The 26,955-nt window shown below is 40.9% G+C and overlaps 1 protein-coding gene across 3 annotated transcripts; it reads right to left on the bottom strand.

Moving 5' to 3' along the window:
- Nucleotides 1-3,229: 3,229 nt before the first annotated feature.
- Nucleotides 3,230-18,468, bottom strand: LOC111232485 (ligand of Numb protein X 2-like). Of its 3 annotated transcripts, none has more exons than XM_022760038.1 (10): nucleotides 18,397-18,468; nucleotides 12,450-13,034; nucleotides 10,586-10,779; nucleotides 8,043-8,239; nucleotides 6,795-7,208; nucleotides 5,633-5,779; nucleotides 4,485-4,659; nucleotides 3,745-3,988; nucleotides 3,496-3,654; nucleotides 3,230-3,397 (listed from the first exon to the last, which is right to left on the bottom strand). In XM_022760038.1, the coding sequence occupies exons 2-10, from the start codon at nucleotides 12,854-12,856 to the stop codon at nucleotides 3,262-3,264; spliced, it is 2,073 nt and encodes a 690-aa protein (XP_022615759.1). In that variant the 5' UTR covers nucleotides 12,857-13,034; nucleotides 18,397-18,468; the 3' UTR covers nucleotides 3,230-3,261. The 3 variants fall into 3 exon arrangements, with proteins under 3 accessions (XP_022615759.1, XP_022615760.1, XP_022615761.1); XM_022760039.1 differs by lacking the exon at nucleotides 18,397-18,468 and adding an exon at nucleotides 18,238-18,347; XM_022760040.1 differs by lacking the exon at nucleotides 18,397-18,468 and adding an exon at nucleotides 13,946-13,962.
- Between the last annotated feature and the right edge of the window lie 8,487 nt (nucleotides 18,469-26,955).

Genomic DNA, 26,955 nt, shown 5'->3' with positions numbered 1-26,955 from the left:
GAGTAGAAAATACAGGATCATGTTTCTGCTGTATCTCACTACAACCCCCGAATACTGGGTCTTCACTGGGGCTGATTTTATGGTCCTTTGTTTTTTTTGTTTTCACATTCACAGTCTGTCCCTGTTTAAAGAGGTTTTTACTGCAGTAATCTTTACTTCACCACTGTTCTAATAGTTTCAACTCAAGTTACTGCCACCTCTAGTTTTAGTTAATTTTGAAGAGCATTATTAAATGTAGTGCAGTTTATGATAAGCACAAGGTTTAGTCAAGTAATTTATTCTTTTAACATTTCTACATTCTTGACCTGAAGAATTTGGCTAATTGATCTTTGAAATCCCAAAACATGTAATGTAATTTCACGTGTGAGAAATATTAGTTGTGACATGCAGGTTTATTTAAATTAACTTTGATATACACCATGTAAAGTGCATTACGTACATTGTATTCTGTCAGCTATCCGCTTAATCGTCATTAATCACAGTGGTGAAAAGTACATTTACCCTGTATTGTAAGTACTGAACTTCAGTAACAATTTAAGAACAATTCTTAGTTACTTGTAATTTACTTGAGTATTTCCAATTTATGGTGCTTTATACTTTCACTCCACTAAATTTCATAGGGAAATATGAACCTTTATACTCCAATACAATTATCTAACAAGTATAGTGAGTAGTTACTTTGGTTTTACCTACACAGGTGTTCTCAGTTATGTGGCTGATTGGACCTGCTCTGGTTGGAGTTGTGCAAATCTCTGCTGGGATTTACCACTGAAGTCCTGTGACAAATTGAACAGGGGAGCCACAGAAAACCAGTAGAATTTTGAATGCAGGACTTTTAACTTGCCCCGGAGTATTTGTCTATTGTAGTATTATGACTTTTAGTAAACTAGTAACCCTTTCGCCACTGGCTATCCATGCGGCATACCACTGATACTATGGTGAGTGTCTGTGTGTGTGACTTTCATATGTACTTACTGCTTTTATAGCTAGTTGTACTGGTCTTACTGTCTGGTCTGTTTGCATACACAAACACAAATGTGTCTGTGTGTGTGTGATAGACCAGGAGAGGCTGTGAATGAGTGAGAAAGTCAAGCACTCCTGTGCGTGTGTGTTTAAACATGTAGATATTCACAAACTTGAACTTTACACTCTGTACACACTCACTGCAGTATGATTATTAGTCTTATTTAATGCATTAGAATTTCTTTGTACCTCGACATTTTAAGAACCTATGTTTGGTCACCTTTGACTTCGCATGTATGTATAATGACTTCTGAGCAAACATGTCATATGGGGGAAAATGTTTTGAAAGAGTCTAAAATTAGTCAGTTTGTGTCCACCAGGGGTCACTGTAAAACTTATTGGACATTTCTGCCTCTGGTAAAGCACTATTTACACTCATATTGTAGTTTACTGTAAATACTATGTTCTGAGGGAATGTGGCATAACAAATCCAATATGATCATATTTTTGTTCACCAATAGCAGCTCAGTAACATTTATATAAAATTTAACTTGTGTAGTGATTCTGCACCATTTCCCACCACATCAGCTGTATAAGATGAAATATTTGAGATTCACTTTTTGTACTAAAGAAAACTGCTGGATTGCTGTACTGAGGAACTTCCTCCCCCATGTTTTTTTTTTCCTGGGATCTTGCCAGAGCTGCTTTACCATTCATGCCACTGTAGACAAGTGACATCCCCCACATTGCAATTAGAGACTTGATAAACAGAAGAACAACATGATTTAATATGATTTTATTGAACATAATGAAATAGTGGATGGGCCAAGGCATACACTAATATTTATAACTAATGCCACTCTGACTCAAAACTAATTCTGTGACAATACTCTGAACTGTTCAATAAGTCTTGTATCAGTTAAGACACAAGGAAGGCCACTGGGAATGTGCTGAAACAAAAAGAACGAGGTAAAACCATTTTATCTGGACTAGGCCATTCACCTTTGAATTCATTTAAACAGAATATAATGAGAGGAAATAATAAGAGGAAATAATGAGGGAAAACACATTTTGGTAGAGTGGCAATTTAAGGCAAGTATACATTCTCGTTTGTCCTTCAATATCAACAAGGCACCCGCTTATCAGAGTTTTTCAATATGAGGCATTATATCATTTGAAATAAATACAGAGCACTGGTACATGTATCAATCAATAAATCAAAAGATGAATGAGAAGTTGTCTCGTTTAGGATTAACAACACTTTGATAAAAACTAAACATCCATCACATATTTATTTGCTTCAATAGACCCACTCACAGTTTGAAACAAAAACATTACTGTGTCCATGTTTATTTCCTGTTGCAGCATTGCTAAAATCAAGAGCTAACAGGAAATAAACTTGGATCCAATGTGTTTTTTACCAATGCAGTTCAGATTAAGTGTTCCATGTAGATTGATGATTACTTTTATGGCTTAGATAAGACTGGACCTCAGATTTTCCAGCCTCTTTTAAGCCTGCCAGCACCAAAGTGTTAGACCAAAGGTGACTGTAGATCTTTTCCTTAGCTTTCCAACACTCCCACTGTTAAAATGTGTCTCTTTTTGTAACACAATGTGGCCGTAGCTGTTGATTTTATGTTTTCAAAGTGCAATTTAAATTAAGTTGATAAAATCACACTAGTGATACAACAGGTACAAGAGAGGATGATTTTTCTGTCTTTGGCATTGGTCTTTACAATCAGCAGCCATTTTGTTATACAAAGTGATCTATAATTCATCATTACAACTGTCTACTTGTATTGTAAGCTCTACATTTCATCTTTGGAGGCTGTTAACGTGAATCACTTGAATCAAGTCATGACTAAATGATAACATTATCCAACAGGTAAGCAAAAATATAGATAAAGCTTCAGAGGAGGATCAAAAAGGTGTTTCAAAAATTGATCCTTCCAGTTTGTCCTCAGTATATAATTCACTGATTGTCATCATTTTTGCACCCTGACTAAACTGCAGTGCGAGCGCACCGAGCACTGAGACAAACAGGTACCATTATACACAGGATGGCTTTTATGTACACACATGTTCTGTGTTACATAACTGCTCAAAAGATTAACAAGAATGTAACCAAACAAATATGGAGGCGACAGTGAGTGGCCCAGTCAAGAATGCAGCTGAACAGGGCTGTGTGTGTGTGTGTGTGTGTGTGTTGCGTGTTGTTGTGTGTGTGTGTGTGTGAGTGAGAGAGAGAGAGAGAGAGAGAGAGAGAGAGAGAGAGAGAGGACAGTGAATGTGTGTTTTCTACACTAGACTGCCAGGCCAGGACACCACAGTCAGTGTGACTTTATTCTTCTGCAGCTTGAGCATGGGGATGAGAGATGAGTTGTTCATTCCCACTGTTGTGGCTCCATTCACTGCAACGATCTCATCACCGCACCTGGAGGGAAGCACAGGTGATTAACGTGGAGAGTGGCCAGAATGACAGAATACGGGAGCTGATTGCATCATATGGAGGTCAAATTGGGGTTAACCTACTTGAGGCGTCCGTCAAAGTGAGCAGGTGTACCAGGCACAATGGTTTTGATGAAGAAAGGCTGCTGGCCGTGGCTCTCCTCGTAGCCGCCGACGATACTGAAGCCCCAGCTCTCGTTGTTGGTCTTGTGCAGGACAATGTCTCGGCACCAGTGCATGTGACTGAAACGATGAGGGCAGAGTCAGAGCTAACTCTTTCACATAAACATGAACAGAATACAATTAAAGTGGTGTTAATGAAAGCTGTTCCACCTGGGCAATCCCAACCAGCGAGTCCACAGCGGCGTCCAGTTGAGGGTGTCATCGCGTGGATCGTCCATAGCGTCCAGTTCGTCCTTGTTGGCAGCCTCGGTTTCGTCCTCTGAGTCCTCGGAGAGGGTCTGGATGACACGGAGCACCACCTGGGACTGAGCTGTCTGAGCCTTCAGCGCAGAGACCGCCTCATTGTAGGTCAACTGGGTCAGATCCACACCGTTGATGCTCAGCAGAATGTCACCTAAGGAAACATGACGATGTGAACATGGACATGGACAATGCAACATATTGTATTAAAGAATAAAGAACTGCCCTTTTCTTACTCAGACATTTGTCACATTGTAATAGATTTGAAAACAGAACTGGAAATTGTTTCCCGTTAACAGTTTCTTGCTGTTATAGTGTATTTATCCAAATATTTCAACACAATTAAGTTTGAATATAATGATCTGACCCCATTCCTGCATGTTTTGGTCATGACAAGGGCTGAATGATCACTTGATTAATCCATTTATTGACTGATATTAAATTCGTTAACAACTATCTTTGTAATTGAAAAATACTTATTTAAGCAAAAATCAAGAATCAATCAATCAAGAAAATAATCTGACAAATTAACCAGTAATGAAAATAATCATTAGTTGCAGCCACAATGAACAATATCTATAACATCATCATCTTCAAATAAAATTCTTTATTAAAAGTCAAAATCACAGATCGCCAGATGCTGCTCGTACCTCTTTTGATGGTGCCATCTCGGTGCAGACAGCCGACAGGCTGCACACTTGTGATGTAAACCGGCAGGCGGCTGCGACAGTCCCTCCCCCCAGCAATGGTGATGCCCAGGGAAAGCCGAGGCTCCTTCTTCAGGCTCACAGTCTTCTCCTGGCTGGAAAACCCACCTGGAGGATCCTATATGAACAATGAGACAAATTAATATGAAACAGTTACAAACATATTGATCAACATCACTATGTGGATGTATAAAATTATGCAAGCCTTGGTCAGGACGTGTGTAACAAATTCTCCACAAGAATAATTGTTTTATCCCGTCCTGTCTGACATAACATGCATGAAGCCTGTGCTGTCAAATAAATTGCCTCTCCAGGATCCTTTGACTTAATTGATTCCCCTCACAAAACCACTCGTAGAAACAAATGTGAAACATTTGAGATGGGGCTGAGAGGTTAGGGTGGAGGTAACGTGTGAGGATCCACACTCAGCTCTCGTAGTGGAAAAGATGTGTGGAAAATGACAGTTTCAACCAGCCTCCTTGTTTCTCTCTGGAGTCTGTAAACCATCAGAAGGGAAGCTTGGGGGAGGTGGGGGCTCTTCCTCCCCCCAGCAGGGAACCCATCCCCCCCAGCAAGACGAAAAGGCTCGACTCTGCAGGCGAAAGCTAACTGTTACCAGCTTTGATCCTCTACCACCCAAAGAAACAACCAAAAAACAACAAGACAGTGGCTCTGTAGCGGCAGAGTGAGCAGCACCCCAGGCCTTTTGATCAGGACAGAGGGAGGCCCCAGAGAATGGCTTTCATCTCTGCTCACCGACGCAGGTGTCTGCTCTCAAAGCGTCTCACCCCCAACTGGGGGGGGGGGGGGGGGGGGGTTATTCTTACTACTGACAGTGCATGGTACAACTGAGTGTGACTGACAAAGGAGCTTATCACAACTACACTGTGTTAATAGAAACATGTAAAGCTTGTAATATACTGCAACCAGCATTGTGGTTAGTGGATTAAAAACAGGTTACAATTCCAGCTGTCAACAGCTGTCCAGGGCAAAAATTAAGGTGGATTTATAGATGTTTTCTATAAAAAAGGAGGTCAGGAGCAATCTCTTTTAGTCTGAGCATTCATTTGTTAGGAAATGTTCTGCGTTACCTTCATGTAGGTGGACTGGCGTCTGAAGTACTGTGGCTCAGGCGCCCTCCTGGCTGCTCTGTTGTGTTGTCCCTCTCTGCTGCTTCCTCCTTCCTCCTGAGACTCTGAAGGTCTCATCACCACGAAGTTCACACGCACCTCACTGGCCTAATTGCAGAAAAGCAATTAATTCCACAGGAAATACATATACAACACCATTTCTCATGCCATAGATATTCCGCTTTAGACTGATTTGCTACCTTCTGGCAGCACCTTGGTTCAGAGTAATTCCTGGATGGAATTCAACTCGCAGAGACCCAAAACTTGCTCGACTAATCCATCACATTTAATGCACTTAGACAACTTTATTTTTACTCTGCCAGCAGTGGAGTCTATGGTAATATTTGGCCCATCTGTCACTTTTCCTTTAGAGCAGGATATCTGGACAAGAACCATCCACTAAGCCATGACATTTTATATGAATATTCAAAGTCCCCTCAAGATTCTTTTTATGGGAATTTTGTGACCCCGGACCTTTCCCTTGACTGCCACTATCAGACCTAAAGCTCTCATGACCGGCATATTACCAGTGATGGAGTAAATTCAGGCTCTTTAGGTTTAAATCCTGTTAAATTTGTCACATTAGTAGCAAAACTACTTATAAGACTATCATGTTTGCTTTTATTAATCACTTTCACATTGTGTGGTGTAATGAGCGCTGCGGCTTACGAGCTAGCGAGGCTCAAGGCTTTCAGGTTTGTTTTGTTAATGCTACATCATTGCACGGTAATTGGAAGCAGTGGTTGTTCTGTAAGTCTTCCTTGGTGCTGCATTCAAATGCTTGTGGGAAACCGGAACAGCAGATGCATACAAACTAACAATCAATAAGAACTGCCAGCTGAAAAGCTATTGTTTTAATGATTCAACTTCATAATTCAGATGATTCATTTCGTAGTGTCCCCTGTTGGTGTGTTGTTTGCTCTTGGGTTGATTTTCTCAGAGCATAGCTCAGAACAGATGAGTCCATTCTCACAATCACATTATTACACAAATGTTCAATATACAAAAATGAACTCAAAACAATGGCAGCGTAGAAAGAATGAAATCAATCTTCAAAGTTATGGCATGTTTTAAAGAATAGTCACTGATAATGCAGAGAGTTAATAATATATATTAAATATACCTGTATGATCTGGGCAGCGCTCTCAGGTGTACCATGCCTCAGGTCATGTCCATTAATGGCCAACACTTTGTCATTGTTCTTCAGTTTTCCGTCTTTGGCTGCCAAACCGCCCGACAGCAAGTCCAGGATGAAAACCCCGCTCTCATCCGACTTACGGATGAGTTTGATGCCGAGCGGTTCGGTGCGCTGACTCTTCATCAGCATCACCTGGAGGACTGTGCCGGGGTTGTGATTGGAGGTAGCGTTGCCGTGGGGATTGTGTGATATGATGGAAGATGAGGGGTGATGATCAGCCCGTGGATCCCTTGATTTGAAACCTTTCTCCTGCATCACGGTGAGTCTGAGGAGGGAAGGCTGCAGCAGCACAGCAACAGCCCGGGCGTGGGGGACTGAAGCCAAGCTGACGTCATTCACCTTGGATACACAACATCACAGAGAGAAACAGTAACAACACAGTCAGTGAAACTTTTTTTTTATCAAGCAGAAAAGTGAATTTAATTAATTATGGTGTTTTTCCTGGAAGATAACTGTGTTACTGTCAGCCAAAGAGTGGAAGTCTAAAGTTGACTTTTAATTCTGTTTAAATTTGTGACAGCTCACTTTTATACTGTAACTAACTTTCTTTGCCTGGTTCATGCACTACAATGATCAGAACATAACAAATACTGGTCAGCTTGTGTCCTATGTTTAGATGAAGAGACTGTCAAAGCTGCTTTTCTAGGTCTGACTGACAAAGTAATCGGCAGGTTAATCAAAACTCAAAATACAGTAACCGTTGCAGCCTTAAATGGCAAAATAAGTTATCACCACTTCAAGAAAACACATGACATAGTTTCATAATAACTCTGGTTACATAACCCTTTCAAAAATAACAAAATTCAATTTTAGTCCACTTCATGTTTGAACATTGACTCTCTTACACAGAAAGGCGGGAAGTCAATCAGTGAAAGCAACCAGGTGAAGTCGTTTACGCGTTTGTTCCCGGCAGTACAAACCACTCCTCGTTACCATGGAGCTAAAACTTGTTTATCTTGAATATCTACTTTCCCATTCCCTGCTAAAAAACATGGTGTTTACAATGCCATGAGAACGCACTGACAAGGTGTTTATGCAGAAATATGTTGATTTGAACTGTGTCACACTACCAGAACACGTTTGAATTCCTATGCTGAGGAGGAGATGAATACTTGACGTGATGGGCTATGTTATCTCAGCATCTCCCTCATTTGGTTTATGAGTCTTTCACACCTCTAAGATGTGATCCCCAGGGGCCAGTCTGCCATCACGAGCTGCTAGCGAGTCCCGCACAATCTCCTGGATGACGATGTTCCCCAGAGGTGTGTCTTTCCCCCCCACGATGCGAAAGCCCAGCTCCTCCTCCGGCTCTCTGAACAGCTCCACCATGTTGGCCTCGGCCACCAGACTAGACCGCAGAGGTGTGTTGTCTGGAGGGAAGAGAAACAGAGAACCAGGTGGAATAAATATGGCTGCATTTCCATCTTTCATGAAGCAAATTTTCCACATTTCACAGCTCTGTTGCCCTTGATTAACACATGATAATACAGTTTGAAGATCAGTGTGCTAGCCAAAAAATAAGACATTTTCCTGGTCTACTACAACTTGGGTCTTATTTTCCTCCTTTTTGTCATTATTCCAACCAGCAGTTATTACGTTGTACCCTTCAAACTGATGAGCTGAAATCTGGGAATGTGGTAACATCACTGAAAAGAAGTCCAACAGTGGCAACAAACATAAGCATCCAGGATATTAAACAGGTTTAATCTCTCTAGCTACAAGTCTGACATAACATTTTCTCAGTTTAACAAAGTATTGGCATTGGAACCCAAAATACAAGAAAAATGACATTGGCACAATCAATCCAAATATTGATTGTTCATGGCTGTAATAATATTCCTTTACTATTTATACACAAAAAAAGAAGAAAAATGTGAGACATACAGTCAATTTACACATGAAGCGATTTAATCCCAACTTGCATTTGTATTTCTTTTTCATTGAAAATCTAATTATACCTGTAAATCAGTGGAAATATTAATAATACAGTTTTAAAAATTTCTTTCAAAAATGTTTTATGGTGTACAGATATAACTGAAAGCCCCACGTCAGCATTTTCAAATGGTTTTCTCTGCTTCTCCTTTCATGACATGACTCCAGAAACTCCCAGGTTAGATAAACTTATATGGAAGAGGAAACACAGGAAAAGGGTAAAATCTTTGCCCAAATTGTTCTTTGTAAACATCCTGATTCAAACGAATCCTCCCATACTTACTGTCATGCATGCACACAGTTTTCCTGTGCAGTGAGGGATTATTTCAAGTGCCCTCACGTTTGCTTTGACCAACCAAATAAAGTGGTTTGGATCATTTGACCACATTAGACTTTCTTATAGTGACATCGCCATGTTCCCAGATCTCAGCAGTTACTTAACAATGTTACTACAACCTGCAGAAGTGACAGCCGGAGCTATGGAAATATGACACACATTGTAACTAACTGGAATTATCCTTTAAAATGGCAGAACAACATTTATGTAATAGTAATATCCCTCACAGTAAAAGTAAAAAAGGACCTCATAGGAAACCATGGAGTGCATAAAGGAAGTTACAGGAATACTCTGACATTTTCCAAGTTGACATAAATAGAGCACATCTTGTACCAATCTCTTTACTGAAGGCACAGAGATAAATACTGATCCTCTCATCTAACTCCCACTTTACTGAGCAAGATTCTGGAGTATATCTCTCCATGTAGAGACATGCATGAAATTACACAATGTAGTTTGTGAACCAATAACCTGCTTTTGAGGTGACGTTTGTTTACACATTTCACACCGAACGGTAACATAGACAGGAAACAGTGAAACAGAGTTGACCTCAGCGTGTTATCATCACAGTAAGATAGCGAGCGTTTCAGCAGACTGAACTACAGAGAGTATCTCAGCCTTGGAGCTGGTCTGTGCGTACACACAGACCATACAAGTATTTACACGCTACAGCTAACTCCTCAGCAGTGCTGCCAATCTTTTTCGTCCCACCAGCGTCACAAAGGCATGAATTGATCCGACTGCAGAGATAGAATAACCTGGATGAGTCAACATGCTGACATTTGGAAAAAAAACAACAATCAGTACATATATGACATGATTAAATCTAAAAGTATAAGCTCATTTCACTTAGGTCTTTACTGATTTTAAGAGCATACAGCAGTAATTTGACTGAAATAGATAAGATATTGACAACAAAGCAAACTTCTCCGGGGAAACCGTTTGCCAGTTGCCTGGAAACTATGTTTAAGTGGACTTTGGTCCGTGGAACTGGCTTTTAAGGGGCTTTAAAGGTTTTTCTTTGTGATGAGTCTGGTTCAGGTTGGAAAAAAAAAGTCTGTGAGCTGGTACATGTCTCTACAGCAAGGCTGATGATTCACCTGTGACAGACTCAGAATCAAAACCTTGAGGCTAAAAACATCAGCAATTCCCGTCTGTGTGCTCTGACAACCGCCCCCACTGAAGGGGACGGGCATGAGGATTTAGGTTTTCTGCAATCAACCTGGTGGGGAAACTATTTCCGTTACATCTGAGAGCTTCTATAAACATTGTTCCCTGTCACTGCAACACAGTATCGCCAGCGTCCTATTGAAAATCTTTTCCTAAGAAGTGGTCATTTCCTAAGCAGTGGCCACTCTAATTATCACGATTGCACTAAACACAGACATGGGGGACTGGGTCACTGTTATAATGATGGCTGTTCTAAAAGATAAAGATGACTTCATACCGTCCTCACTTTCCTCATAGGCAGGATTAATCAGACCAGGCTCGGGCTGATCGCGGGTGGGATTTCGAGACAGAGTTGCTGAATGTTTGGCATCACCAGACGACTCCCCGTCACCCTTACGTCCTTTTAACTCATTCCACGAGGGCCTCTTCCTCTTCTCTGCTTCCTCCCTTAGTCTTCTAAAAACAGGACATCTGTGGAAAGACATGGGTGATGGTTGACATTTTCTTTCCTTTTAGAAACAACACATGTGAATATCCATCTTTATAATGGAAAAGGGATGATCTTGAATGTTTCTGGTTAGTAGGAGTGGCAGGAATGGATGGCCACAGAAAAAGGGAGAAAGAAAATAAATACTATGTGTTTTTTGAGGGGAAAGAGGAGACAGAAAGAGAGAAAGAGTGTCTTTTTGCACAAAATTTAAAAGAGAAGCACTATGCAGATGAATAGACAATTTCACTGCATTGCAGGGTGTCTGGGTGAGACAGGTTGAGTCTGATTAAGTCAGTCACAGTGCTGGGACTGCTGCTTGCTCCTCATGCCTGAACTTTGCCTCCTCATTGTTTGCACAGAGAGGCTGCAGCATGACAATCTGCCACCCACAACTGACTGCGTAATGGCTGGGATGATAAGCACCACACTGGCCATGTGAGAAACAAGACGACTGACCTCCGCTACCAGGAATAACAAACAAACAAACAAGGCTAGTGACAGTAATTTTACATTTCTGAGAAGCAGTCAGAATTCTTTTGTCATGACTTGATAAAAATAAGATATTATGTTTATCTTCAAGTGGAGATATGTGCATGCAGTACGTGTGTGGATAGCAGATATTTGATACAATTCACAATATACTTTAACAAATCCACTTTACTTTAAGAAATGAAAGAAATTCTGGGAAATACGTGTCTTTGCTTTTTTTGCTGTGTGATATTGTTAGATTAGCACAAAGACTGGAAACACGGGGATACAGTTAACCTGGCGGCATCTCTCAAGTTAATTAGCATGTTACGTCTTGTTTGTTTAATTCATACAAAAAATAACGACTCAGTTTTACACTTCAATTTTGTAAGGAGTCAACAAACTTTAGAGGCCCCGAAACTACGATTTTGTTACGTTTGAACAAAGCCAGGCTAGCTGTTTCCCCTTACTTTCAGTCTTTATGCTAAGCTAAGCTAAGCTAAGCTAAGCTAAGCTAAGCTAAGCTAAGCTAAGCTAAGCTATCTGGCATCTGGCAAAAGTGACGAAAGTGCTATCAATCTTTCCATCTAACATGGCAAGAAAGCAAATAATATTTATCAAATAATATTTCCTGATCTTTCTACCTGTTCCTTTAATGACCTTTTAAAGAGAGCGACAGAGACAAACATCAACATAACATTAAACACACTGGATCTTCAGTAATGTAATTCAACAGTGAAAGTAACTGTCATTGTCAGGTGTGAGGTTTTGTTTATAGAGCATTATCTACTGTAGCTACAAATTATTATCCTGTACTCGCTGCTTTGTTGATATGCCAACCACCTGGTACTATAGTATACGATGATGTATTCACAGGTTTTCCCTGATAAGATTTATATGCCTTGGTATTCCCCTGAACCTGTGCCTCTAATTCCTTGAATCCTTGCTAAAAACTTCCCAGTACCTCTTGACATATTGATGTAATCCAGGATTGTCTCCCCCTCTCTTACATCATCCATGCATTGTCTTTATATTCTGGGTGAAAGAGTATGTTGATAGTGAAAAGTGCTGATATGTGTGGTTTTGCCATTTGTGTCAAATCATTTTAACCCGTTAAAGTCCAACAATATCCACTGAAACTGCTGTAATGACCTGTTAACAACCCCACCCCCCAGATCTTTACCTGTTGTGCAGGTGAGGCTGCAGCTCACAGCGCTGCATCTGCTGCTGGCACTCTTCAGAGTGAGGGCACATCACAGTCAGCTTGTCCAGCAGGTTCCTGACCAGCAGGCTGGAGGGACGACACTGATGTAACTGCAGCCGCTGGCGGTCCACAGGGCAGAAGTCCTGCTCTTTCAAGAAGTTGCTCAGACAATGAAAGCAGTAAGTGTGGCCACAAGGGGTGTCCATAGGTCTGAGCAGGGGCTGCAGACAGATGTGGCAAACCAGCTCATCGTCCACCTCGTCCTGGTACTCGTACAGGTGACTGTCCTGGCTCTCGTGCTGCTGGCCACACTCCTTACATACCCGCGCCCATGAGAGACCTGGAGTGCTGCTGCTGCCGGTCGCTTTGGTTTCTAATGTAGCCATTGGCTGAGGGAGCTCAGTCCAAACCTCAGATCTGTGTCCTCTTATCTCCTCAGAAAATGTGTCCAGTATACTTCGTAAGTCTATGTCTGCATGTCCAAAGCTGAATCCATTCAAATGGTGAAAGTGAAACAATGATCCGGAGTCAACAAAGGTATCTCCTCGACTTCATTTTGATTTTCTGTTGAGAAAGAGAAACACAGTAAGGTCTACTGCAGAAGTTGAACTATTTCTACTCATACTGGCCAGCTCCACAGGAAATGACAAATCCACAGAGCAGCAGCAATATGGCAGCAAGCCGCAGCTGCTTCCTCTCAGCGAGTTTCCTGAGGGACAAAGGGAATTCTCATCTCAACTAAAAGTCACCGTTCTCACACAGAAAGGGCTAAACTCTGTGAAATGAGGCAGGAGAACCGGACTAAAGTCAAACCCCTGCTAATAGGAGGGAACAAAGGCATGGCACTACACGAGAGTACGAATTTTGAATGAACTGGGCAGAAATGCAACCCCCATCACTAATGACCCCTTGCACCCAATCAGCAGCGGTCTCCATCCCTTTGTGCCGCACTTAATCTCCTTTAATTCCCCTCTCATAAGGAGAGTACTGATTAGCAACAGCATTCTTTGGTGAAACTTTTGGCTGCTTACTCCACAACATTAACAAATAAAGTGGCATTTCATGAATCACACCAAATACACTGAGTTTGATCTCATGAAATCCACCTTCAAGACTGACTTCATCTACTGGAAGTAGGGTTAGAGGGCTTCAAAGAGACCACAGCATATTTTTAATGGAATGAAAAGGGTGAACATTCATTTACTGTTCAAAATGGTTAAATGAAAATCTCATTAAGTTGCAATAAATAGCTTTTTTACAACATATGCAAGGACTTTTGACCTAAACACTTTGACAGGCATCACTTCATGCTGTCTGAGGGGCTACAGTGGGACAGAAAAGCACCAAGCACCTCCAAATACCACCTTAAGAGCTATGACTTCATCCTAAATATACAGAGGAGTATAGAAAACTTTTCACTTGCACAGTACCACATGTGAAAAAGACTAAATAAGCCACCACAATGAACTCAATACCTTCAGTTTCCTTCCCTTTGTGACCCCAGTCCAGATTTCAGGCACAAAAGGACTGCTTTATCTTCAGTGTGATTACCTTGGAGCGACTCACCCGAGATGATATCTTTGTTGTCAAGCGCCCAGTAGCCACCACACGCAAACACAAGACTCTAGCCTAGCAGCTGCCTGAAGCCCGAATGAAACCAGAGCCCTGCCTCTCCAGCAGCACACCGTCAGAATAATGTGTGTGTGTGTGTGTGTGTGTGTGTGTGGGGGTGTGCGTATGTGTGGACACATATTTGTGTGCATGAGTGTGGATGTGTATGAGCTCTGACTGCACCGGTGTGAGGAATGCAGAGGGGAATTGGTGTAACTAGGCAGAGTGAGAGAAAAGGCCTCTGTCAATGGCTGTGTGTGTGTGTGTGTGTGTGTGTGTGTGTGTGTGTGTGTGTGTGTGTGTGTGTGTGTGTGTGTACGCACGCTTGGGGGTGGGGACTTAGACTGCTGATGTTGCACTACCACAGGTAAAGTACTCTCAGTAGCTGAATGACTGATTGCAAACACACAACCTGATTACAAATATGTGTGCACACAAATCTTTCCACATACATGCAGTCTGGCTGAGGTCTTACAGGCCCTCTTTCTCTCTTTGTCTTTACTTTGTGCAAGTGATACCTCCTCCTGTAATGGATAGGGGTCATGGATCCTGTAGCATAGGGAGAGAAGCACAGTAGAAACCAGGCTGTGCTCCATTTATTTAGAAACTACACGACCTTGTGCACGAATGAGAAACCAGAGATACACACTTACATTGAATACACTGTGCTGCTCTAATGCAAAAGAGCACAGCTGGTTCTCTTGTCATTAAAACACTCGCACCTTCACTCCCATCAAATTCCTTCTTTATCGCTTAGGTGTACTATTTGCTTTCTGGAAGTCACAGCTGAACACAGTCTTTCCAAAGGCAGCTGGCTCTGAAGCTGTCTATTAATGCCCACTATAACCACACTAACACAGCAGTACATCGCTATGTTTCTCAAGGATGCAGCACAAAATCAATAAAGGTGCTCATCTTTCTTGGAATCCTCCATGTGAAACAGCGATTAGTCAAAATGGTACAGCACAATGTAAAAAAGTGTAGCACAGAAACAATTAATCGGTTGATTGATTTGTCACTGTATCAATTACTCACTACTGACAGTTTTTAAAATGCAAGCCTTGCTGCTTTTCTCTGCTTTATATCACTGTAAAGTGAGTATATTTGGGTTTTTGACTGACAACAATCATTTTGAAGTCGTCACCTTCTTGCTTTGGGAAATTATAATTTTCTGACACTGTACATGAAATCTTGCCTGGACTTAATAAAGAGATGAAACAATTAGTCGATGAACAGAAAACTAATGTGCAATTGTTTTAATTGATTAATTTTATTTATCAAGAAAAACAGCCAAACATTCCTTAACAGTTGCTTGATCATTTCTCATCTCTAGGTTTTGGACCAGCCAAAATCAATGAATAAAGAAATGGACTGGCAGTTCGATAATGAAAATAATTGTTAGCTGCAGCTAAAACAGGCAACCTAAAGACATAACCTTGGGCTATGGGACATTTTTTATTATCTTCTGACTACATAACAAGTACAGATATAGATTAATACTAATCCTACACTAGAGGAAGAAAAATATTTCCCAAACTCCCACACCTCAAACAACATTTCTGAAAAGAGTTAAAGTCTATGTTTATGAAACTAGCACAATGAGACAGTTTTGCAATAGATGGGGTGAAATGTGTTTTTTTTTTACAGGTTTAGAGCCAACCAAAGTTCATTACAACCAGGCTCGGTGAGGGAATGCCTTTTCCAAGTGGAAATGCCTTGTAATCATGTGACAGACTAAGCTTTTGGGAGAAATGTCTGTGGCCCTACAGTGTCCTCCAATCTCCAGAGGATTACCCATGGTGGCGTTCCATCAAAGCTGAGCCGAGTGATTCGCACCGATGGTTGATATGAGTGAGTCACATGTGCTGCCACTCCCTCAGTGAACACAGGTGAGGCCACATTAGACAAATAATCTCCCCAGTCCATGAGACAGGAGGTGTGTCATGTCTACCCTCTACCTTACACCGGTGTCTGGCATCACTAATAGAGATTACACATAAATACTGCACAGGAAATGGAAAATGAACCAAATTCCTAGCCAGAGGTGAATGACTTTACTCATCAGTGTCTGAGTATGAGTTCATCGAGTGGAAATCTCTAACACGTCCAAGATTACGCTTTTATCATGTTTTCTTATCACTGGAGCTGCATGGATATTTTCTCTCTTAAATTTAACATAATATTTCATTTATAACTAAATTAACTAAATGCCATCTATTTATCTATTTTGAACTAAATTATTGAAATTATGTAACAAGCATTGGCTGTTGCTATAGCAACAACATGCAAAGTCCCCTGCTTTAAATATGATGACTAATATTTGCATTGTGTATCTATATGCAGGGAAAAAAACAACTCCAACAACAGAAACCATCTGATTGACGATAAAACAATCATTCCCCAAAGAGTTTTGTAAATTAACACAACCAAACCAGCTGGATTCTCAGCCTCACAACAGACTCACGTGTATTGCTGTACCAGTGTCTCATGAACAAGTCACACATGGAGGTGGTTAATCTTATGTTGACAGGGCTCCTTTGCCTCCCACTGTACAGCAGCCAGACTGCACATGCCTAACAAACACCGCCCATGGCTTTCACTTAGGATATCGCTATTGTATTGCGCATAAAGGGCAGAAGGCTACAGTCATAAACAAAGCCCTCTGCTCATTTTCTCACAGCGCAAGGAATTATACAAAAATACAGATACAAATACTCAGCTGATGATTGATTTTCCTCAAAGATAAAGATCAAGTATGACAGTTGTGGGATCCAGATCTCATTCAACTTTCTCGGTGCTCCTTCAGTTCCCAAGAATTCAACAATAAGTGTTTCCTCTGTTGTCTGGGTATTTGAAACAGCTATTTCAAAAGTGACATAAATACAACAATATTATGCTCAAACTGAAGTACTGTTACTTGACTGAAATATTACTCAAGGTTAATCAGAAACATCACACATGTGATGGTTACCAGTGGAGAATGGATCAATTGATAGAGAAAATAATTGACAGATGAAAATAATCATAAGTTACAGCCCAGGATGCATCATATTTTATACAGTTATCATGTATTTTGTATGTAAAATCTTTATCAGCAAAGTAACAAATAACTGCAACAGTCAAATAACTAGTAGAATAAAAAGTATAGGCTAATATTTTACCCTCAGATGTGGTGGAGTACAAGAATAAAGAAGCATTGAACAGAATTAATGTAGAGGAAATAGTGGAATGTAACTAAGTACATTTACTCAAGAAGAGTAGTTAAATTGAGGTACTTGTATTTTAAGTATTATTTAAAGCAATTTTATACTTCTACTCAACTGCATTCATGAAGAAATATTGTACTTTTTAGTCCAGTACATTGTATGTAAAACATACAATCTGTTGATAAAATATGCATTGTTATAGTTTAAACTACCCGCCAGCGCATACGGTTGTTAAAATTAGCTCTGCCTTCACAACATTAAAATGCTCATTACATGTACACATCAATGAATCATTAACAGTACAATAATATACAATGCCATAAAAAGAGCCATTTTGCATAATTAATACTTTTACATTTGATACCTTCACTACTTTTTTCTGCCAGTACTCCTGTACCAATGACTTGAGTAAGATTTTGCATGCAGGACTTTGACTTGTAATGGAGTATCTTATTTTTCATTGTGGTTGCTTATTACTACTTTCGCTTTAGTAAAAGATCAGTATTTCTTCCACCACTAGTGTGTTGTCACGGGGACCATAAATAACTCACTGCCCGCCCGCTCCCTCACCCCCCACCCCCCACCACGTCAACCCATCGCTGTTGGTTTTATCCTAATCACTACACCTATGTGACAGATCCATATGACAGAAGAGGTCATAAAAGTTGGGCTTCATCGGTATCGGACCGACAGGATCGTGGTTGATGTAGCAGGTAAAGTCAGAGCAGGACGGACACGGGTTTCACCTTCAGCACATACATAACCTGCGGAAAAAGCGCTAAATGCTACACACCTTAAGCTCGGAAACTCACTTTTCTCCTCTCATACAAAGACATTTCACCATTAAACACGGGCTTGGTACAAAGCTGAAAGTCTGAGGCGGCTATCTGCCATGTTTGTTTACATAAAGCCACACAATTTGCTCAAGTCGAGACCGAAACTCGCCTTACCTGTGTGAAGGTTGTTTTCCGGAAGCAGCTAACCGATGGCTAAAACAAAGAAACCGCTGTAAAACTCTGTGAAACACGATTTTAAAACAGCACAGACGCTGACCAGCACCTTGCTACACCGCCGAGGGTTTCCAACATGTTTTTTTTTTTTTTTTTTACCTCATTGCTGTTGTTGAATAATCGCAGCCCGGTGATCCAGGTGGAGTTCAACCTACAGGCGGAGACTGGGCGACTCTCCCAGTTTCGAGCAGACGTGCTTGCGAGCCAGAAGACGTCCCGCAGCACAGGAAGAAGTCCATGCAGGTGTACACACTGCACTGCACTGCACTGCTGTGCTACAGCACAGTACTGTCTCCATAATGCAGAGTTGTCTTCTCTGTGATTCAGAAGAGAACTGCAATGAAACATAAGCTTTAAATAAGAATCAGAATAACCCATTTAAAGAGATCAGATCTAATATTTTGTGACATGTTTTCTGTTTAGTTCACCTACAGTCTCTTCAGTGGTGGAAGTAGTATTCAGATAATTTACTTAAGTAAATGGGTGTATATGTAGGTATTTAGGTTGTAATGGAATATTTTTTTTTAGAACAAAATGTTTTCAAAATGTTATACAACAAAAAGTAAGTGGTGGAAAGTAACTAAGTATATTTACTCAAGTACTGTGCTTGAGTCTACCTTACTTGAGTATTTCCATTTTCATGGCCAGATAGATTTCCTCGAGGGCCCCAAAAATATGTTGCTGGGCCCCTTTTGTCCCCCACTGTACAAACAGAGCAGGAATAATTAGTTGATTAGCACGAAATTAATTGGTAAATGATTAATAGTCTTAGTAACTTTTCAAATAAAATTGCCAATAATTCGCTGGTACCAGCTTCTAGTTTCCCATTTTACCATGATAGTAAACTCAACACCTTATCTGTATGTTTGACTGCTGGTCAGACAGTAAGGGCAGTTTGAATATATTAACTTGGGTGAAAATAATTGATAATGAACATGATTGTTGATTGTTGATTGTAGCCTTATTGTACTTGACCAAGAAAAAGTTAAAGCAATTTGATAAAACACAACTTTACATCAAAGGAGCACAACATAAACTAAAGCACATAATGTCTGGAAATTGGATTTCTGTCCCTCCTGAAGACAAATCTACAAGATATCATAGTTGACATTCCACTTCTGTGAAACAAATTTCAGACAAGTTTGCAATGAATCAAATAATGTAGACTGAAATGATATGGAGTAAACCTGCAGATCTGGGGCCCTGGCTTGATAATGCAGTCTTGTCAATTTTCTGCTACTTCTACTCTATTACATTTCAGAGGCTACCTCTCACTGCACCGCATTTATTCAATAACACTATGTAAATGTATTCTGCATAGTAACTGCTTTTACTTTGAGCGCTGTGAGGATAATGTGGCTAATATTTTTTTATTTTTACTCTTCTGATTGTAGAAAGTTCACAAGGGCATTTGTAATGACTTTATGGCAGTGTAGTACAGCATTTAAACTTGTGTTTGACATGTTACATAGCATTAAGATTGCATGGATCTGTAATCAGCAAGGAAGTGAGCACAAACATGTAAGACAAAATGCACCAATATTATATATCCACAACATACACCACTGTATATTCAGACTGTATATTGTTACACATCTGTGGCTGTGTTGTGATAAGTGTTGTCTTTGTCCATCTAATTTGTCACTCTTTTAGTGATTCAAGCAACAATTATTTTAATTATCAATCAATTATTTTTAATTATTTAAACAATTATTGTAAAAAATGTCTAAAACATGTTAGGAAGAGTAAAAATAGCAATCACAGTTTCCCAGAACCAAAGCCGACGTCTTAAAATAACGTGTTTTGCCTAAAACCCAAACATATTTACTTTACAATGAGTTTACAACACAGCAATGCTCATATTTGAGATGCTGGAAACTGTGATGTGACGTGGATGCTGGATAGAGAAATACTGCAATACTAGTTTTGGTACTGTGCCAGTTAAAAGGGCTGCGACACATGAACACACGGCGTAAAGCTCCATACCCCCTGCAGAATGGAAGGGAAGTCTCTGTGCCATAAAACCTCTGTGAAAGCCTGTTACCCCCAGGATTTATATCTGTGGTAGGAAACCACAATACAAAGTGACATTTGCTGATACAAGCTCACAGAATGAGACACTCCATGGTGACAATACAAACATCAATTGGTCTGTATTTCAGACAGCCAGGAAGTGAGGCTACTCATCATCTTAGCATTACATGAATTATGGGATTGATTGAGAAGTGTCATCATTTCAGTGAACAAGTGGCTTAACCCAGACTTTTACCTTGTCTTCAGCTTAAATAAAAGGAGAGTGGACATATTCATTTGCTATCATAGTCCAAACTAAAATAAAAAACAAATAAGTAAAAATGTATTTTTACAACAAGATAATAGGAATAAGACTCAAAACAAGACAAATCAATTTATTTATATAATCCAAAATTTAGGCTTTGCCAAATGTACAACATGCAACATCTGCAATTAAAAAAAACACAAAACATTAGCATAATGTACACCACTCTGATTCTTCTTTCTAACCATTTTAAAACAGGTTGTAACAACAACATTTAACCACAGGCCTAAAGAGTCTGGAGAACTGTACTGCAGTTATGCCAAAAACATTGTTTACAACAAGTTGACAGCATGAAGGTGTGTGATCCATGTGGTAACAAACAGCTGGGGAGAGGTTTGAGGTTTCTCCAGTGACTATCAGCATAGATGAGAAAGAGTGACACCATGTGTTCAGGTGAAGTATTAAAACTCAATCTCTTTTAGAAATTGTTGGATACATAAATATAGCTATCCTACAGTTTAATGTTTGCTTTTTCTGTCGATCACACATGACAGAGTTATGAATAAGTTTATTACTAATATAATTAGAATTAAGTATTTAAAAGCATCACTTATCATAATAAGAAATCCTAATTACTATATGCAGGTTTCAGATATTTCACATTTGGTGTTTGTAACTGCCTTTTGGTGTGTTTTTATTTATCATTACTCATATATATATATATTTTTTTGGCCAATTGTATTTCGCAACATTGAATTTGGTCGGGGTCTGATGGGAAACTTGGAAGTGGAGTGAAAAGACAGAGACAAGATAAACAGTGACCTAACAATACAATACATCCTGAAGCTCTGCCTCGCTCTCTCTCTCTCTCTCTCTCTCTCTCTCTCTCTCGCACACACACACACACACACACACAGCTCTGTGTTTGAGTTGCGGTACCTACAAACAAGAAAGAGGCTGTTTGTCTTTCCTGGGATCAGTAAACATCCTCAACACAAACAAGTTCCTCTGGAGTGAGAGAGGAGAAACTCACACCATCAGGGCAGCTGCACTCTCACTACACCGCAGCCTTTGATGTGCTTCAGAGAGAACTGATAATGAAGGCCTCTTACATCTTAATTCTTTTAATTGGAGCGTGGATGTAACAGGTTGCTGATACTTTGTTGTCATTGTCTTGGCTTGATGTGAACCAAAGACAAATTTAAAAGATCATAATCCTTATTTTTCAGACATGAGGTGAAAGTTTGTCTAAATTTAGGAGGACACCGCTCTAGTTGGCCCACACTAAAAATAAAAACCTAAAAACAGAGCTCTGTGGCTTTGTTGCGGTATCAGCTGATTATCTGAAAATAACTTCATCAGAGGATAAGGCTGACAGTATTCTGCATTTTTGTTATTTTCAGCAAACCCAGAGGAGAGACTAAACCCACCGTCCATCTCTCAAAACGTTCTCATTCACACTTTCTGTGGCTCTCAGCTCCAAGCCCATTTGTTTTTACTGAAGATGTGAATCTTTAAAAATGGATCACAAATATGTGCTTTCCTACAGCTAAACCATCCCCTAACGCAACTGTCCACTATAATTGTTTAGCAGCTTTTACTCAAACAGGTGTAAAAATAGTGCATTCGTTTGGGATTATTTTCATCTGTGGATTAATGCACATTTGGTGCTGTAGCGAGTATTTACAGTAGCAAAATAATGTGGGAGGGATCACCTCAAGATAAACTACAGTGCCCATATTTATCGTAATGAGGGAACATGTCATTCATTCAATGGACAACAATGGAGGTGTCTGGCACAGAGGAATAAGCTATATTTGACTAAACAGGCAATAGTTATGCTCTTTTTACAAAATGTATTGACAATTAAAAACTTGTCTTTTAGCTTTCAAGTACGACACCTCGCTGGGTGTTGTTCTGTTAATAAGAGACAGACTTTAACTACAAGTACATATGTATCTGTTCTTTTGTTTTTAACTGTTGCTAAGGGACACTTAAACTTTGCAGCAGCTTGCTAACCCCCCCCCCCCCCTCCACTGGCCACCCCAGGCAGAAAAATCCCTCCTCCATCTTGCCCTGGGCGAGACAGCGAGGCATTTGGTTCAGGCCACAGCTTGCACTACAGCCCCAGGTGCTGTCTGGTCACCACATGACGGCTTTTAATCAGTGACTTATGAGTCAAAACCCACCAGACCACTGTGTGACATTCAACCTTCTCTTCGGTGGACTCAAAGTCATTTGTGGATATTGAGTTTGTCGTCTGATTTGGCTTACATTGGCAAAGATATACCAATGCCAAATATAGTTTTTTTATTATATTATTATTCAGGAATTGGATGGTCACTTAACTTTATCAGAAACTGAGACATTGCTCATGCTTTCTGACTAAAAAATGATAGCTAAGCATGTTAAGAATGCTGCTATAGTGTGAAATTTTGAGGACAACAAGCTTGTATGCTTGTGTGTGTGAGTCAGAAGAGTCTTTCCAGTCTTCCCTGTGTAAATATGCTTTAGCCCCAGATGATCTTCAAGGGCTCGCTTGTTTGTACCTGCCGTGTCGTTCTGCTCGTCCGCCCAGCATGACACCCTGTAGCCCAGGATCAGCCCTTCGCAGATCAAAAGACCTTGGTGATTCTTATCAGATAATATTCTTGTCCGCCTTCCCTCCCCTTTGAGTCCAGCCTCCTCACACTGTTGACCTGAACCATGTACACTGTTCCTTATGGCCCTTTGGCCTTTCCTCTTCTTATCACCATGATGGCCAGGCCATGATAAGGCAGGTCCGGCCTCAGGACAGAAGAAGGGTGCTGTCCACTCTTCTAAAACCTCCACAGTTGCATAACTTGCACACTTCAGGGTAGTAAAGAGTTTATCTCAGCTCTGAGCTTGTGGTAGTGTGTTTTACACTCTCGCAAAAGGCACAAGTGACATTTCTCCCACCATGCAAATTATATTGATCATAATCTGACTTGTGCACTGGAGATCAATGTAAGTGTCTACCCATGCAACAGAACCATGTCAGTCTCACTTTATCAGTTTATTTTATTTAATGTTGGGTGTGTTAGTGTAGCTATTGTTTTTGGTTTAATGCTGTGAATATGATTTAGGATTACGCTTGATCATTGTCTTAACTCAAAAAGGTTCCTCAACACAGCTACATCTTTGATACTGACATGTGACAACAGTGCATCTGTCTCTGTGTTACATACTTTTATGAGTATGCTGGCCAGGCAGACAGACAGGGAGGACTGGTGTCCAAAGTCATGACCCTGCCCTGACCTGGATGAAGGAAATGGTCACGCTGCTCGAGACAAAGCAGGGCAAAGGAGAGTCTGAGGGGCTGGCTGGTCAGCCTCTAACAATGGGTCCGTGCTCTAAGACCGTGGGCCACACAAAGGCCAGAGAAACCCCCTCCTTACCACTCCCACATTGCAATAGAGCCGGCATTTCACACTGGCCTGTGAACAGCCATTCAATCAAACTACTGTTTAACCCGACCCCTGACCTACACAGAAATCAAGATGAGTCTGGCGGGATGTATTTAGGTAACTGACCTTACTGACCTTACTCCGAGCCAGCCATCAGTTACTACACAACCTTGTCCTCCTGCTATCTTCACCTCAGTTAATATTCTACTCATTTTAATCTTTAAATCCAATACGTATCCTATTTTGGAAGTACTATTCCAAATATCTGCAAATATTCTTTAAAAGCATGTAATCCCCCCCCCCTCCAATAAATAAAGTGTCTAGTGATGGGTGTAAGGAGCAATAGCTCCCTGGGGAACAAGAGACACCACCAGACCCTTCGTCTGGGTCAACTACCCTCGAGCCAGGGCTGAGAGAAGCAACCACATGACCCTCTTCCTTCTCAATGGACTGCTCCTCCCCTCTACCTGTACATGGCTCGGATCAAGGTGTGGGGGCTGCATATCAAACAGACCGGGGCCTTTGATGTGGATGGAAACACAAACACTGATTTGAGCAGAGTCGTAACAGCTTATTTGTTCCCTTTAGTCATTCATTGAGCTGCTTGTTGAATGTGTATGTCTTCAAAGGACTGCTGCATGCACCGGTGGTACAGTAGCCAAGGAGGCCCTGAGCGCTGTGGCCTAGTGGGTTGTGGGAAGGCCATCTGGCTTCCTGTTCCTTAGATTTGATATTGATTTATTGGCTGTACAGGGGAAGATAAGGGGACACCAGCTGCCAGAAGTTCTCCTCTGCATCCTCACAGACAATGGGCCTCCTGGTCATCTACATCCTGACTAAATAGGTAATGCATCATTCCTTGTTAAGTTTTTACAAGGAAAATAGAAATTACCAAAAATCAACAGTGGCATATTTTTGTACAAGTTCCATATTAAACAAAAAAAAAGAAAAAACAGATTTGTGTGTTTTTCTTAGTAATCCAAACAGCTTTTTTTCTTTTTTTTTTTAAAGCAACAGCAGACGCAGAACTCCACTGAAAACGAATATTAATCCCACATTACCTAATAATTTACGGATCAGTACTTTTACAATTATTACGCGAATTAATTCCTTAAGGCTACACATTTATTGCTGCTTGCTTTACATTATACAATGTATTTTAACACATTTACTGGGCTGCAGGGCTGAGATAACAGTGGCTTCAATGTTTGTAATAAAGACTGTTCCCAGTAATGAGGTGCAAAATTGCATTTACTATTCCTAACAAACCCTGACAACCTTTCACAGTTTAACACATCATAGAAACCATTAATCCAAAATGAGGCTTCTATGCATAACAAGTCTCCCATTCCTGTTAAGTGAGCCGGGGAGTGCGGCAGTTTGGCCTGAGCCTTGTAGGGAGAGGTGTCGAAATGGTGTCACAGTGAATTGTAGGCCTACATATGCCTGATTTTTCTCACCAATACACCTCCGACCCTTGAAAAAAAAAAAAAAAGACACTCACATACAGACAGACTCTGGTGTCACCCACCCAGGCCTTGCTCCCCTTCCCCCATCCCCCATCCCATCCCTTCCCTTTCTTCCCTTTTCCCCTCCCCTGCCAACACAAGCCTGTGATGTGACTGTCTCGAGATAATGAGGTGAGAATTTTATTGCAGCAGTGTGTACGCCTGGCACCAGTCTGTGAGGCAGAAACTCAAGCCTCCGTGCAGCCTCTCTGGTATCGGGCGCCCTCTGTTGACCACTGTGAGCTCGCACCAGACACACAGAGTGCTCTCTCGGGTCCTGCAGCAATGCACTTCAAAGTGGGAGATCAAGGGTTGACTTGCGCATGACATCCAGAGAATGACAATGCCTCAGCCAGCCTACACCTACCGCTACGTGCCAGTCCCTGAGACACAAAGGCATGCAGGCTGCTCCCGCACTACTTTTGCTTCATGGAGGAAGCGCTCATTCAGGAGGGGGATATACATACAGGAAGAAGGCAGTGCTCTATCTGTATTCTATAGCAGCAGTGTGAGGGGCAGAGGAAGGACAACAAGGAGACAGAGTGGCAGCAGATTCTTGGTGGCGTCCTGCTTGATTGCTGAAGCATTAATTGATAAGATGCAGCATGAGTCCACGTCACACCACTTATCTTTGAAGAAACCCATCCCATTATCTTGTGTATTACAAACTACACACATATGACAGTGAGATCAAAGAATTTTCAAAGTGGGCTCTTTTATCATTCTGGGGAGACAATTTATTCCTACTGTGACATTCTTCTGTTAAATGACTCTAGCTCCTCTTGCCAGCCTTATCGCCTTGGCTCTCAAAATTGTATTCATTTGCTTTATTCAAATACCCCTGAACCATAAACTAGTGGCTTGATACCCTGAATAGCTAATATGAAATACAACCTCAGTGTCCACACATTTCACAGAGCAGTAACTAGCTCTGCACTTGTTTTACCATCACTGCAATTACCTCCTCTGCATCAAAATTTGAGCTTGACTTTTGAAAAAAAAAAAAAAGCTAGAATCCCAAATAAGTTAGTATCCTATTCACACACACACAAACACATACACATACAGACACACCCTTTTCCACCCCCGGTAGGCAGCTAGAGGGGGAGTGAGGGGAACTTCTTGTGATCAGGCTGTCATTTCCTCTGGTTGGCTCTGTTATTCCAGAAAGCCTTTGTGGAGGAGCCAAGTGGTCCAGCCACAGACAGAAGGTGGGCTCATCGCATGCATCTGAGGTTGTCAGCCCGGCAGGGGAGGGAGGCGCTCCTGGCAGGCCAAGACAAGGAGAAAACAAACATGGTGCACGAAACAAGACAGTGACAACAGATCCCCGCTGATAAATACAGTTATACAGTGAATCAAGCCTGATTTATCCTCTCCACAGGATGATTGAAAAATAATTTAGCTGATTGGTGCAAGAATGTGTCATAATTTCACTGCATAT

This window comes from Seriola dumerili, unplaced genomic scaffold, assembly GCF_002260705.1.
Source record: "Seriola dumerili isolate Sdu_G_001 unplaced genomic scaffold, Sdu_1.0 BDQW01000331.1, whole genome shotgun sequence".
NCBI lineage: Eukaryota > Metazoa > Chordata > Actinopteri > Carangiformes > Carangidae > Seriola > Seriola dumerili.
Note: the sequence above shows the minus strand (reverse complement) of the source record. Positions and strands in the feature narration are given on the sequence as shown.